Genomic DNA, 15,515 nt, shown 5'->3' on the forward strand with positions numbered 1-15,515 from the left:
ATTTACTAAAATATAATAATAAAACTTAAATTTTATTTATAAATTATATATTAATTTTTATAATATTAATATATTATTTATAATATATTAAAATATATTTTTAATTTAATTTATTATTAATTAAGCTTATAAATTAACTTTTATAATAATTTATATATAATTAAATACTTTAATTTAAATTTTAAAGTTTATTAAAATTATATTTTAATTTTTATTACTTATAATAAATATAATATTTTAATAATTTATTTTAAAATTGTTTTTAAAACTTATATAAATAAAATAATAATAATAATTAAAATTTATTTTTAATATAATTATATAAATTTAAAAAACTTATAATAACTAGTATAATAAAAAACTATACCTAGCCTTTAGTTTAATAATTAAGTAAATAAAAATATTTAAAAATTTTTTTTTATTATATTTAGCTTTATTAGGTCTAATAATATTAATAATATTAAATTATTAAAATTACTTATAAAATTTAAAATAAGATTTTTATATTAAAAATAAAATTTCTTACTAATAACTTAATATAATATTAAAGTAATAAAAAAATTACTTATATAAAAGCTAGTAAATATAAAAAGCCCTAATAATTCCTTAGAAAATAAAAGAAATTTTTCTTAATAAAACTTATTAACTACTAAGTATAATTTAAAGCACTAGGTACTATTATAATATATAAGACTTGAATATTAATATTATACTATTTAATATAATAAAATAATCTTATAATAGTAAAATAATCTTATAATTAATTATAATCTTTTATATATAAATAATAATTAAAGAAAACTAGAAAGAAATAATAATAACTATTAAACTTAAATTATTATAATAAATAGCTAAAGCTTAACTTAATAACTAAGCTAAAATTAAAAAAGCTAGAATACTTATAAATAAATATAATAGGTAAAAAGGGAAAAAAAGTAATAAAAAAAGCTTTTGCTTTTTTAAAAGGGAATAAAAGTAACTAAATTTAATAAATATATAATAAAAGGAAATAATAATAATAATAAAATACTAAAAAAAAGGTTTAATAATAAGTTATAATAATAAATAGTTTATTTTTTTATATCTAGGAGGAATTAAAATATATAATATTAGTAATAAAATTAATTAAAAAGAAAATAAATATAAGTATTTAAAAAAAAATTATATATAATTATTTTATTAAATAAGTATTTTTAATATATAATTAAAGTAAAAAAATAAATAATAAAAAATTAATAATTATATTTATTTTTAAGTTTTTAATATTATATTAATTTTTAATAATTTATTTTATATTATATAACTTAAAAAAACATTAGTTAAATATTAATTAATTAAAAATTATTATTTTAAATATAACTAATAATTATAATAGCTTAGCTTTTTAAAGTTTATAAGTAATTATATTAAAGTTAATACTTATATTATTAGTATATTAGTTATATTAATAAATATTTAATTTAAATTAACTAAAATAAATTAATATTATTATTAATTACTAATTTACTTTTATTAAGTTAAATATTAATATAAATATATATTTTATAATATTTTTTATTATTATATAATTTATAAGAATTTTTATTAAAGTAATATATAATTAAATTATAATTTTAAACTTATAATATAATTATATAAAATATATTATTTTTAATTTAATTAATTTATATTTTTTTTTACTTTTAATAATAATTAACTTAAAAATATTATTAATTATATTTTTTAAATTAATATATTTAATAGTTTTTACTTATTATATTTTAAGTAAAATATAAATAATTTTATTTTTTAATTACTTATATTAAGTTTAAAATAAATTAATTTTAATAAGTTATAATAATATAATTATAATTTATTTAAAAAAATAATAAAAATAATAAAAAAATATTAAAATAATATTAAAATAAGATAATAAATATTATTATATAAATTAAAAGAATTTAATAAAATAATAATATATAATTTAAAAATTTAATATATTTTATATTAATAAACTTAAATATTATTAAATAATATAAAATTAAGTATTTTAATTATAATAAATTAAATAATTATATTTTAAAAAATTATTTTAAATTATATTAATTATAAAAAATATTTAATAATAAATTTATATAAGAATTTATAAAAGAATTATTAATTATAATTTAATATATTAAATTATTTATTATAATAATTAATATTATATATATAAAAATAAAAGAAATAATAAATATTATTTTAAATAAAAATAAATTATTTTAATTATTAAAATTTATTTTTAATATAATTATATAAGTTTAAAAAACTTATAATAACTAATATAATAAAAATTATATTTAGCTTTCAGTTTAGTAATTAAATAAATAAAAATATTTAAAAAAATATTATATTTAGATTTATTAAGTTTAATAATATTAATAATATTAAATTATTAAAATTACTTATAAGATTTAAAATAAGGTTTTTATATTAAAAATAATTTTTTTTTTAATAACTTAATATAATACTAAAGTTAAATAAGAAAAAAGTTATTTATATAAAAGCTAATAAATATAAAAAACTTTAATAATTCCTTAGAAAATAAAAGAAATTAACTATTAAATATAATTTAAAATACTAAATATTATTATAATATATAAAACTTTAATATTAATAAAAAAAAGCTATTATTTCTTTTATAAAAAAAAGTAATATATTTTACTTAAAATATTAAAACTAGTATTACTAAAAAAATAAAAGTAATTAAATTTAATTATTTTAAACTAAAAATTTAATTTTAATAAGTTAATAAAAAAATAATTATAATAAGTTATATAATTATAATAAGTAATATAATTATAATAAATTATATAATTATAATAAGTAATATAATTATAATAAATTATATAATTATAATAAGTAATATAATTATAATAAGTAATATAATTATATTAAATATATAATAAAAGAAAATAATAATAATAATAATAAAATACTAAAAAAAAGTTTAATAATAAATTATATTAATAAGTAATTTATTTTTTTTATATTTAAAAGAAATTAATTATAATTAATTAATTTAATTTATTTTTTATTTAAATAAATAATAAATATATTAATAAATTATTAAAATATAATAAAATATTTTAATTATTTATATTATATTTTAAATAATTTCTTTTTATATAAAATTATAAGTTTTTTTAAAATAAAAAATAAAAATATATAATATTTTTTTATTTCTCTTAAGTATATAAAAATAAACTACCTATTATTATAATTTATTATTAAACCTTTTTTTTAATATTTTAATATTATTATTATTTCCTTTTATTATATATTTATAATTTTATTTAATATTTTTTTTAATTCCCTTAGGTATATAAAGCTTTTTAATATTACTTTTTTTACTTTTTTACTTATTATACTATTACTTTTCTTTTTCTAAATTTATTAATTTTGGCTTAATTAATAGTTTACTTTTATAACTAGTTTAATTTAATAGTTATTACTATTTTTTTATTATTTCCTTTTACTATTTATTATTTAAAAATTATAGTTAGTTATAAAATTATTTTATTACTATAAGATTATTTTATTATATTTATAGTATTAATATTAAAGTCTTATATATTATAATAATATTTAATAATTAATTTCTTTTATTTTTTAAGGAACTATTAAAGCTTTTTATATTTATAAAACTTAAGACTAGCTTTTATATAAGTAGCTTTTTTATTATATTATATTAAGTTATTAGTAAAAAATATTATTTTTAGTATAAAAACCTTATTTTAAACCTTATAAGTAATTTTAATAATCTAGTATTATTAATATTATTAAACCTAATAAAGTTAAATATAATATATTTTTTTTTAAATATTTTTATTTATTTAGTTATTAAACTAAAAACTAAATATAATTATTTATTATATTAGCTATTATAAGTTTTTTATAAATATATAATTATATTAAAAATAAATTTTAATAATATTTTTTTAATAATTTTATTAAATTATTTATAAATTATTTATAAATTATTATTAATTTTATAAATTATTATTAATTATAATTTAATATTAATTATAATTTCTTATTTTTTAAATATAAATATAATAAAATATTTTATTAATAATAATAAAAAATTATATATATTTTTTAATTATTTTTTAATTATATTTATAAAATAATAAATTTTATAAAATTTTAATATTATTTTAATTTATAAAAATATAATAATAAATATATTTAAATTATAAAAAATCTTATAAATTAATTAAAATATTTATTTAAAATAATAATTATAAAAGAAATTAATACTAAAATTTAAATTTAAAAATATTAAAATAAAACTTTTTTAATTAATTTAAATAAACTAAGAAATTTTTTAATAAACTTTTAATTAAATAAAATAAACTTTTACTTAAGAATTATTTTTAATTTTTTTTAAATTTTTATATATAATTTCTTTTTTTAAATTTTAATTTAAATATAATATTATTAATTTCTTTATTATTTATTATTATAAAAATTAAAAAAAATATTTAATATATTTTATTAATAATATTATATAATATTATATATTATTATATATTATATTTATTATAAATAAGTAAAATTACAACTTCTAATTATAATACCTTTACTTTTAATTATAATATATTATTACTTTTTTAACTATCCTAAACAAACATACTATTTTACTACCAATATTACAACCTAATAGTACTTCTTTCCCTTATGGCTACTACTATTAAGACTTCACTTATCCAGCAGCTGGTGGTATGTATTATACTTATTTCTCTTCTTTAGTACTAGTAGTTTCGTTCTATAGTACCTATGTCTCTTCCAACTGGTTAACCTCTCGCCTTTTCCTCCACCAGCACAATCTAAATTGCGTCTTCTCCCTTAGGATTTATTTGACTCAGTTCTTGACGAGTCCCTGGTCATTGCTATCGCAAATGACTACGATGTATCTACCGCTGCTGGCTATAGTACTGCCTGCACGGTCTTGGAAAGTCTCGCGCAAGATGCCAACACAGAAGAATCTAGTGGTTTCGACCCAAGTGCCGTACACCGGCATCTGGAAGACGAAGATAGATGGGTAGTAGACATTGAGCACTCAGCCAGCACGAGCAGTCCCAATAGGAAACATGCTAATGGCCAAGGATCGATCGACGCGGAAAATGCGACATCTTCACTCCCTCTCTCTGCAGAGTTGGTGCTTCCAGACAGTGAATTCCCAAATTCTGGGCTGCTGGAAACAGACATTCTGCAGCTCCAGGAATTGTTTCCTGATTTACAAAGTTGGGCTATTAGGCATGCACTACTCGAATCAAACGGCGTCGTTGCAATTGCGTTGGATACCCTCCTTAGTGTTCAATATCTACAATCCGCCACTGCTCAAGGGACTGCGCCAGATGCACTTTCCAGCGCTGGTGACACCAAAATCGAGGCTCTCAGTGGGAACCGTAGTGTATACGGATATGACGCAGCAAGAATGACCGATGGCGAGGCCAGTATGAATAATGCAAAGACGCTGAAAAGTGGGTTGATCCTGGTGTCTACCACCCAGTCCGTGAGTTGCTAAACAGTGTTGCGTTATCACAGCTCCCACTGCCATCGTCTACATATCCAAGCGCTTGAACATGTCTCCTGAAGAAGTTTCTATAATATATGCCGAAAACGGTAACTCTAAAGTGGCTACCATCCTCGGAATCCTGGATCAGTTCCTCATACAGAGAGAGGCTGAGTCCCCATCAATTGTAGAGAAAAAAGCCATAGACGATCTCAAACAGAAGTACCGCAATACCCCGGACGAGTACTTGCAAGTTATCATCCGGATAACTGGGCCGGATTCTGCATATGCTGCGGAACTCGCAGCACAAGTGAACGCATACTTCAGCAAAAGATCGATGAACCAGAAGCTCAAACTGAATTATAGGCTAACACCGCTGCCACACGAAGATCTCGAAGGATCAACAGAGACGGTCACTGATACCCGGGCTGAAGGAAGGAGTTCTCGTCGAGCTACCTCGATATCAACTTCTAGTGCCGGAGAAAATCTCAACAAGGCTCTGCAAACATCAAACAATCTACATAGGCAGAAACAAGATGCGATTGCATCTGCTGCAAGCCTCCATCGGCGTGGGGCTTCAAACCCGCTGTATCGACAGGCAGCAGGCTACTATGCGCAACAGGCTCGCGAACACGCAAAGCACGCCCAAGAAGCTACATCCACTGCGGCAGACATATTAGTTGACCAACAAAGCACCGATAGGACAGTTGATTTGCACGGCGTGTCCGTCCAAGATGGAGTGCGAATTGCTCGTCAGCGAGTTTTGAGTTGGTGGAAAGATATACGTGCTCGAGAAGGGCCAGTCTTAGACAAAAGTCTCACTATTGTTACTGGCTTAGGCCGTCATAATGCAAGTGGAATTTCACCACTTCGACAGGCTGTGGCTGCTGCGCTTGCGCGGGACGGGTGGAAGTATACAGTGGAAACAGGGAGGTTTGTTGTTTCAGGGCGAGGCAAGTACTGAAATTGAGAGTAGATTTAGGATTCATAGTTGAAGTAAAATAAAATAAAAGTTATAAAAAAAAAACAAAATCATTCAAGTACCGTTAGGTATGCTGAATGCTTATGAAATTTTTAAGTTAATTAATTTTAGTTATTATTGTGCTTGATATTTAACATTTATAATGTTAAAAAGAAAGTACTTTATTTTAAGTTTATATAATGTATAAATGTATAAATACATGAATGATGACGTTATGAAAATCTTGGTATTATTACTAGTACGTTAGTAGATTTCCTTTTAGTACGCTACTAAACTTATTGCCATTAGCACATTTTTGCGTGCCTCAGAACCATCCTAACGTCTACATCCGCTGACGATTGCGCACCCGGATATCTAATTTTCTTCAATTGCTCCAATACACTCCAATACTGACTTTCTTTTCCTTCACATTTCGAAATGTCTCGCGGCGGCACTACTTTATATGTCACAGGCTTTAGCCACGGCACCCGCGCGCGCGATCTCGCCTACGAATTCGAACGGTACGTCAACCACGCCACGCTCACGCTCACGCTTTCGCTCTCGTCCTCGCCCTCGCCCTCGCCCGCGTCCTGTCTTGTACCGCCACGAGGAACTCCTTTCGGTCGACAGATTTGATACACCGTCGATGTCGATGTCCGATGCCCTCGCAACCCTCCCCCCCCCGTTGACGCCTGAACCTACCTCTCCCTTTTCCTGCCGTGTCGGTCGATGCGTTTCATTTATCGCCCGAAGTTGTTCTATGCGAACCGATAGTTAGATTGCACCTCCTTTCGTGTGCATACAGTCAATGAAAATGCCCGAGAAACGGCTGCCCCGTCGACTGCACCCTCCGTGTCTGCATTGTGATGGCATGGCTAATGAAGAGTGTCGAATAGATATGGGCGCCTGGTCCGCTGTGACATTCCTGCGCCGCGATCTACTTCCAGCAGACTGTGGGTAACTTGATACTTTTGAGAAGTAATCGCTTTGCTAACGGCTTCTAATAAGGTTTGCTTTCGTGGAATACGAAGACAGGCGCGATGCCGATGACGCATACCATGAAATGCACAACAAACGTATTGGCCGAGATGATCTATTGAAGATTGAGGTGCGTGTGCAATGATCCAATCATTTGCCACTACTAACGTGCTTCTAGTGGGCTAGAACACCTCCTTCAGCCTCATGGCGCTTCGAATCTGGGCGTGATCGTGATCGTCGTGGACCGCGATCTCCTCGCCGTGGCCGATCACCCTCCCCCCGTCGCAGCACTCGCGACTATTCTCCGCGCAAAGAAGAACGTCGGGATCGCGACAGAGACTATGATCGCGATAGTCGAAGGGACCGGGATCGCTCTAGAAGCCCTGAACACCGGTAAGCTCTTCGAACTATCAATGGCGGTTCCGAAGTTGACATTTTTATTTGTGTAGCGACCGAGACCGCGATACTAAAGATGAGCGTGATGATCGCGACCGAAAGGAAAACGGAACTAATGGCGACGAAAGAAAAGGTAGCGCGGCATTTCCCGGATCTGTCTCTTCCAATTGTGAACACAATACTGACATTTACCAGCTGAGAGTCCTCTTCCCGCTCATGACGATCTTGATGTTGCTGAGTAGTAGAAGCCACCAATGTCGAAGTGTAATTACGGTAGTAGACCGGTTGCCTGGAATCTTTAACCGTACTACTCTCTTTTCTGTCCACATTTTCCTCTCATTTGTACAATGTTCGGGTCTCCAGGTATTTTCTACATTCAAACACATGAAAGATATTTTTCATGAGATGCGAGATACTTGGTAACAAGACCAAAATTTGTGCTGGTTATAATGGTGTTCGAAAACGCGCCTTTAACGGTTTGCGATACTGAAGTATTGTAACTAATACCTATCTAGTAATAAAACAGTTATTTTTTTTTTTTAAAAGTATGCCACTAGAATAACTGGACTTACTTATGCTCAATAGCACGTAAGTATTGTATTAGTCTAACGATCAAATCACCTTTGTCGACAAAATACCTTATTCAGCATATAAAATAGGATAGTCTATAGCTTTAATACAGGGGGTGCTATCTTTTCTACTAACATTACGTGTATGCCTAGCAGGCAACTACGTAATTTAGCTATGGATAGCTAGGCTGCCTTGGATAGAGGGGAACGTGGCTGTGTGGGGTTCAACCACTGGCGTCAATTGTCTGACCCCCCCTCACTACTAGCTGGCTAGCCATTACTTCGAGCAGATTACGCAGCTCCTTTGTTCTGAACATTGACTCGACATTGACTCGAAGAAAGATCACCGAGATTTCCAGTATGAATGTCCTTAAGCTTCAGAGGTACGTTGAATGTTGATCGGCTATGGCCTCACTCGGCCTTGATCTAATGCGCTTGATAGGAAGTTTCCTCAGTTTCCTCAGAATGAGATATTCCAGCTTTCCGACGCCTTCCAGCGGCTGGACGTAGAAGACCGGGGATACCTCGATGAAGCAACGGCCATTAAAGCCACCCAGCAAAGCGAAAATCAGCCGTATGATGTTGTCAGACAAGCTCTGAAGGAAGTAGACCTCGACTCTTCACGGCGAGTAGAGCTCGAAGACTATGTCGGAGTCAGTCAATCTATTTCTTGCCTCGCAACTCCTCTAACATTTGCCAGCTTATCGCTAAATTGCGCGCCGGATCAACCGCACAAAAACGTCTCTCTACTGGTCCTGGGCCAGCACCTTCTGGAGCTGGCGCCGCCCAAGGCCATGCCTCAAAGGGCAGCGTAAGCGGCAAAATCCAAGTCCAGGGATCAAATGCGAATACTACGCATACAATCAATGAAGATGAGAGAACAGAGTTTACACGCCACATCAACGCGGTTTTGGCTGGTGATCGGGATATTGGTAGCCGACTTCCGTTCCCTACCGACACGTTTGAGATGTTCGACGAATGTAAAGATGGATTGGTTCTTGCGAAACTCATTAACGACAGCGTTCCGGATACTATCGATGAGCGAGTTATGAATATACCCGGCCGGAAAACCAAAACTCTAAATGCTTTCCAAATGAGTGAGAACAACAACATCGTCATTGAGTCATGCAAGGGTATTGGGTGCTCTGTTGTCAATATCGGAGCGGGAGATATCATTGAAGTGCGCGAGCATCTTATTCTTGGTCTCATTTGGCAAATTATTCGACGAGGCTTGCTGGGAAAAATTGATATCAAACTGCACCCTGAACTGTACCGACTCCTGGAAGAGGATGAGACTCTGGAGCAGTTCTTGAGACTGCCTCCCGAGCAGATTCTGCTTCGTTGGTTCAACTACCACCTAAAAGCCGCCAATTGGCCCAGAAGGTATGTGCACAATTGTTTTCCTATGGGACTATCACTAACTCTTTGGCCTCGTTTAGAGTGGCAAACTTCTCTAGCGATGTGAAGGACAGTGAAAACTACACCGTCCTCCTCGCGCAAATAGGAGGAGAGTACGGCTGCACACGAGCTGCTTTGCAAACCAGAGATTTAACGCAGAGGGCTGAAGAGGTGTTGCAAGAAGCCGATAAGCTTGGATGCCGCAAATTTTTGACTCCGTCATCATTGGTAGCGGGCAACCCGAAACTGAACTTGGCATTCGTCGCTAACCTCTTCAACACCCATCCTGCACTTGACCCTATTACCGAAGAGGAGAAGCTGCAGGTCGAAGATTTCGACGCAGAGGGAGAACGCGAGGCGAGAGTCTTTACTCTGTGGCTAAACAGCTTGGACGTGCAGCCAGCTGTAGTCTCGTTTTTCGATGATTTGAGAGACGGCTCGGCTCTTCTACAGGCATACGACAAGGTCATTAAAGGATCTGTTAACTGGCGCCACGTTAACAAAGCTCCCGCTCATGGAGGGGAAATGCTCAGATTCAAAGCTGTCGAAAACACCAACTATGCTATAGAGTTGGGCAAGCAGAATGGATTTTCGCTCGTAGGCATTCAAGGAGCAGATATTACAGATGGCCAAAGAACATTGACACTTGGACTTGTGTGGCAACTCATGCGAAAAGACATTACGCTGACACTATCCTCTCTGGCACAAAATCTCGGCAAGAAAGAGATAACTGACGCCGAAATGGTCAGATGGGCCAACGATATGTCAAAGAAGGGTGGCCGTAACTCATCTATTAGGTCGTTCAAGGACCCTGCGATTGGCTCTGGTGTTTTCCTTCTGGACGTCCTCAACGGCATGAAGAGCAGCTATGTGGACTATGACCTGGTGACTCCCGGCCAAACGGAAGAAGATGCATATATGAATGCGAAGTTGAGCATTAGTATTGCTCGTAAGCTTGGCGCGACCATATGGCTTGTCCCCGAGGATATTTGCCAGGTCCGTAGTCGCCTGGTGACGACGTTCATTGGTAAGTTCAATACCATCAAAGGCTATGCAGCTTTTATTTTTCCGTGTTTCATTGCTAACATAAGGTGATAGGATCTCTGATGGCAACTCACGGTAAAGCGTAAATCATCTTTCAGGTTCCATTTAAATTCATCAATTTTAAATGGCACTAATTACCACTAAATATTAATCAAATCATATAAATAACGTTAATAAAAAAAGTTTCTAAGATGACAGCTTCACATCTGTAATTGAGTTGAGGAGCCTATATTGTAAAAACAAATTAGTATTTTATTTCTATTTTGGCCGTAATGTTAGTACGATGAGCCTGCTTACTGTAAGTTACGATCTCTCATCTCTCGGTCGAGAGAGTCAACTTGCTTGGCAGTCAATCTAACTTTGCTGAGCTACTTCAAACGGTTAGTCAAATCGAAATATCAACCTGCGCATGAAAAATGGTTGCAGGATTGGCGGCAGTTTACAGGGGCTCTCGTACCAAAGCTAGTGCCGTTGAAGAGTGATCGATTTCTTCGCCGTCGGCTGCATTGCCTGCCGCATCTAGACTACCAGTCCCGCCGCTGGTGGACTTGAACAGAGCGGCCTGAGCCTGATGCGTTGTTAGTCAGGGAGCGTCTTCAGGTATAAAGAAGGCGTGAGAACTTACCTCTGCCTCCGCTAGCTCAGCGTCCTTGATTTTTAGCTGACCTTGCAGCTGATCATTCTCAAGGTCTGCTTCAGTGAGCTTCTTCATGAGCTGCTCAACATTCATCTCCCATTCCTTCACCTTCTTGTTGGCTTCTTCCACTAGTGTGGTCATGCTATCATTCAAGTCGCTATAATCTGCGTGAGCCGTCTTCTCCTTCAATTCCGACGTTATCCGCAGCTCCTCCAAGTCCTTGGACGTCAGAATCAAGCTTTCTCGGGTAGCGGTATATTTGTCTTCCATGTCGGCAAGGTTATCTTTGGTAGACTTCAGCTCAGCTTTAGTAACAGTCAAGGCCTCCTGGAACGTCTTGGTAGTTGCCATAAGTTCAGCCTTCAGGGTGTTGATGGCTGTCATATCAGGTTTGGCGGTCTGAACGGCGTCTAGCTCAGCAAGTGCGGTCATTCGCTCTACTTTTTCTAGAGCAAGCTGCTGGCCGACGTCATCTGCTTCTGCTTGGACAACGACTAGCTGCTCCTGTGCCGTTTTCAGTGAAGCTTGGAGAGTGGCATTGGTGGAAGCCTGAAGTGATAGCTGTTTCTCTGTTGCTTTCAACGAGGCTTGGAGAGTCGCATTGGCGGAAGCCTGAAGGGAAAGTTGCTCTTCCGCAGTTTTCAGTGAGGCTTGGAGAGTTGCATTGGTGGAAGCCTGAAGTGAAAGTTGCTCTTCCGCAGTTTTCAATGAGGCTTGGAGAGTTGCGTTTGTGGAAGTCTGATGTGACAATTGCTCCTCCAGGCTCGCACTCTGAGCTTTAGCTTCATCCAGAGTAGCCCTGGAGCTCGCGTTTTGAGCCTTGGCTTCGCTTAAGCTGGTCTCCATTTGCGCATAAGCGACTGTTAGCTCTTCTAGCTTCTGGGTTACTTGGAGTCCCTCTTCTTTCAATGCAGCCAGGGCATCTGCATGAGCAGTGGTGAGTTTCTCGATTTCGGCAGCGTGTAGGCTAAGCAATTCCTGCTTTGAGGCTTGATACTCCTCCGCACTCGTGGATTTCGCATTTTCAAGCTGTGCTGCCACCTCTTCAAGCTTCGTATGCAGCGCAGCTAATTCTTCTGCATGTTGACTAGATGTTGCTGTTAGAGTAGATTGGTGTGCAGCAAGCAAGCCTTGCTTTTCTTCTTCGTGAAGCTTCTTAAGGTCATTCAGCACCTTCTCGTGAAGCCCACTTTGTTCTACCGATGTAGCTTCTCCATCTGCAAGTGCGAGCCGCAGTTGTTCGTCGTATCGAGCTTTAATAGACTCTAGTTCTTTGGCGTGAACATCCAATGTTTCCAAAGCTTGGTTTTTGGCAGCTGCCAACTCTTCATCATGACGACGTCTCAAACTGGCCAGCTGCTCTTCATATTCTTGTCCTTTGGACTCGAGTGAGTTAAGCGCTGATAACCGGCGCTCTTCCGACTCTGCCAGAGCGTTTGTATGCTTCTCTGATTCTCCGGTCAGGGTGGCCTGCAGATCGTTATGCAGCTTTTCCAGTTCTTCAAACTTGCGTTTAAAGAAAGCATCGCCGCGAAGGCTTTCGATTTCATTCTCGTAATCTTGAGAAATTTGCTTCAAACGCTCATCGTGCATTGTTTTCAAGCTGGAAATCTCCTCATCCCTGCCAGTTAGTGTGGCTTTCATGTCGCTAATTGTGTTTTGCAGCTCAGTTTCAACTTTGCGGGCAGATTCTAGCTCCGTCTCTCGGTTGGTTAATTCGCTCTGAATCTTCGCTACCAGAGACTTATCATCGTCTTTACTTGCTTCAGCACTCTTCGCAGCTGTCTCAGATATGGCGAGCCTAGATTTAACATCTGAAATCTCATTTTCAAGATCAGATAATCTGCTGGTCAACGCATCGCGCTCGGATGTGATGGCGTTAATAGTCGATTCCAAGTCGGCTTTTGAAGCAGTCAGTTCATCCACCTGGTTCTGAAGCTTTTGAATGTCTGCTTCGAATGCCAATCTCAAGTCTGTGTCTGTTTTGTCTGAGTCTGCTTTATCAGAGATGGAGGCTTGCAGCTTCTCAACTTGAGCAGCATAGTCTTGTTTTGTCTGCTCAAGTTGAGTCTCGGTTGCTTTAAGCTTCTCCTCATTCTCAGCCTTTAGATTTTCAAGCTCTTTTTTCAGTGCCTCTAGAGCTTCTCCTCCTTCGTCTTTGATGCGAGCAGCCTCGATAAGCTCGTCATCAACAGTAAGAAGTTTCTCGGCTTTCTCTTGTAGTTGAGCTTCCAGGTCACGTATGACGGCATCGTAATCAGTTTTCGGGCCATCTGGCGTGGCCTTGGGCTCGCTTGGAGATTCGCCCTCGTCTGCTTGCTGGCCGCTGCCCTCTAGCTGCTGGCGGAGTTCAGTTACGGTGCTTTCGAAGGTGCCCAATTCCACCTTGAGGGATTCGATTTCTTTATCTCTCTCGGCTAGCTTGAATGTGAGCTCGTCGAGGATTTTAGGGCTGTCTGGATGCGCCTCAGATCGAACAGATGTTCTTGTTGATGGACGTGAAGCTCCAGTCACTATACCAGGTGCAGGTGTTCGTTTCCTCGCATCCGCAGCGGCATTCGACGAAACAGTACTCCGGGTCAATCCTGCTCGAATCGCTGCTACTGAGTCGGATGCTCCCGTTCTAGTGCGCGGAACAGGAGGTTTGGGGCTTGCAGCACCAACACCCACAGTAGATCGACGGCTCGCTACAGTGCTGCCAGCGGCCCCGGTTTTTCTCTCTCCTGCGGCTCCCGCTGAGTTTGAGACTACTGTGCTCTCTCTTCGCGACGCAGGCTTGGGTTTCTGTTCATCTTCACTTGCACCGACACTGGGGGCACTTCGATGACCTATCGTCGACGTGGAGGCGGTAGATCGGTGTGCCGAAGTGGACGCGCGAGTCGGCTGTTTGTTCAGAGTAGCCGCAGATCGCGCCGAGGCAGTTGTCCGAGCCACAGTCGAAGTAGCGGTTGCGCTGGCATAGCGGGGGGTGGCTCTTGCTGCTGGCGCAGAGGCAGAGCCAACTTTATCGCTAGCGGGCGGTTCAGCCCCCTCAGCAGCTCGGTCTTTAGCTGGAGCACTGTTCTCGTCGCTAGGCTGAGCAACAACAGTTGACATCTCGCTCTCTGGCATTTTGAGACGGTTTAATATGCGTTACGACGTGCTGGCGGTACCATAGGCCTTGTCAATACCGCTTCGTCGAGACACAGCGAGCTAGAGCAGACATACCTCGTGGAAAATGCGATTTTCGTTAATCAATGGGTTCTCTATATGGTCATGATATGTAGTCGTGGGTCGCGTAAAGCGTGGTTCAAAAAAAGAAAAGAAACGGTCGTCCCTAGTCTGAAAGGACAACAAGAGCTTAGCGAACTTGAAGTCTTGAGTCTGGGAGGAGAAGAAAAATGAAAGAAGAAAAGAATGTTCTGCCGGCGGTCTATAAGATATCAACTTTGGAGCAGAGCAGTAAAAGGGGCATGAACTACGGAGTAGCCCCACCGTCTCCCCCGCCGACCCCTCCAGGGTAAACTGCACTTACACCGATTTTATGCTGCAGGCAGCTGACGAGCAGTGTATAGCATGGAGTGTTTGAGCACCGGGGTAGTACTGTGAGGCTTTGTCGTGTTCCACGTGAAGTTTTAGAAAAATTGCTAGCAGTAATAAAAAAGGGAGAGAAAAGGGGGAGAGGAGGGGCGGCTATCAACCGCGCGTGCCTGATTCTCTTGCTTCCTTCTTCCAGATGTAATACGCGGGTGAGAGCCTGCGCACATGTATACCGCTGTAGAAGCAGCTGACCCGATAGTGTGAGTAGGTAGGTAGCTGCTAAATATACGCCGAAGAAACAGCTGCCTCGCATGTACATTTTGATGCTCACGCGGAACCACCTCATTGGTAGGTGCCTCGATAGGAAATACTACCTGGTCCTGCCATTAAATAGTACATATTCAACTCAAGCAAACCACGGCTTGTTCTCAGCCATCCTGATGCTGCTGGTGCACCCAAGCTACCTAGCGGCTG

At 35.5% G+C, this 15,515-nt stretch overlaps 4 protein-coding genes across 4 annotated transcripts; 3 read left to right on the top strand and 1 right to left on the bottom strand.

The window, feature by feature from the left end:
• The first annotated feature begins 4,638 nt into the window (after positions 1–4,638).
• TrAtP1_003829 (uncharacterized protein) lies at positions 4,639–6,537 on the top strand. The gene is made up of 3 exons (XM_014083523.2): positions 4,639–4,743; positions 4,874–5,507; positions 5,572–6,537. The coding sequence occupies exons 1-3, from the start codon at positions 4,702–4,704 to the stop codon at positions 6,501–6,503; spliced, it is 1,608 nt and encodes a 535-aa protein (XP_013938998.1). The 5' UTR covers positions 4,639–4,701; the 3' UTR covers positions 6,504–6,537.
• Positions 6,538–6,770: 233 nt separating this feature from the next.
• On the top strand, positions 6,771–8,419 carry TrAtP1_003830 (uncharacterized protein). The gene is made up of 6 exons (XM_014083524.2): positions 6,771–7,021; positions 7,397–7,453; positions 7,509–7,608; positions 7,657–7,871; positions 7,928–8,007; positions 8,070–8,419. Exons 1-6 carry the CDS (start codon positions 6,939–6,941, stop codon positions 8,114–8,116), a joined length of 582 nt encoding a protein of 193 aa, XP_013938999.1. The 5' UTR covers positions 6,771–6,938; the 3' UTR covers positions 8,117–8,419.
• A 384-nt stretch (positions 8,420–8,803) lies between these two features.
• Positions 8,804–10,971, top strand: TrAtP1_003831 (uncharacterized protein; the record flags this gene model as incomplete). The annotated part of the gene is made up of 5 exons (XM_014083525.2): positions 8,804–8,826; positions 8,886–9,096; positions 9,144–9,826; positions 9,883–10,868; positions 10,940–10,971. 5 exons carry the CDS (start codon positions 8,804–8,806, stop codon positions 10,969–10,971), a joined length of 1,935 nt encoding a protein of 644 aa, XP_013939000.1.
• Positions 10,972–11,071: 100 nt separating this feature from the next.
• Positions 11,072–14,930, bottom strand: TrAtP1_003832 (uncharacterized protein; the record flags this gene model as incomplete). Its single annotated transcript, XM_066112046.1, has 5 exons — positions 14,730–14,930; positions 11,511–14,664; positions 11,343–11,453; positions 11,183–11,253; positions 11,072–11,111 (listed from the first exon to the last, which is right to left on the bottom strand). The coding sequence occupies exons 2-5, from the start codon at positions 14,631–14,633 to the stop codon at positions 11,072–11,074; spliced, it is 3,345 nt and encodes a 1,114-aa protein (XP_065968129.1). The 5' UTR covers positions 14,634–14,664; positions 14,730–14,930.
• Between the last annotated feature and the right edge of the window lie 585 nt (positions 14,931–15,515).

The sequence above is a fragment of the Trichoderma atroviride genome, chromosome 2, assembly GCF_020647795.1.
Source record: "Trichoderma atroviride chromosome 2, complete sequence".
NCBI classification, from domain to species: domain Eukaryota; kingdom Fungi; phylum Ascomycota; class Sordariomycetes; order Hypocreales; family Hypocreaceae; genus Trichoderma; species Trichoderma atroviride.

Coding starts and splice junctions, on each gene's coding strand:
- TrAtP1_003829 (XM_014083523.2), top strand. CDS start 4,702: ATGGCTACTACTATTAAGACTTCACTTATCCAGCAGCTGGTG. Junction 4,744..4,873: donor CACTTATCCAGCAGCTGGTG/GTATGTATTATA, acceptor CTTCTCCCTTAG/GATTTATTTGACTCAGTTCT. Junction 5,508..5,571: donor TAATGCAAAGACGCTGAAAA/GTGGGTTGATCC, acceptor GCGTTATCACAG/CTCCCACTGCCATCGTCTAC.
- TrAtP1_003830 (XM_014083524.2), top strand. CDS start 6,939: ATGTCTCGCGGCGGCACTACTTTATATGTCACAGGCTTTAGCCACGGC. Junction 7,609..7,656: donor ATGATCTATTGAAGATTGAG/GTGCGTGTGCAA, acceptor ACGTGCTTCTAG/TGGGCTAGAACACCTCCTTC. Junction 8,008..8,069: donor TAATGGCGACGAAAGAAAAG/GTAGCGCGGCAT, acceptor GACATTTACCAG/CTGAGAGTCCTCTTCCCGCT.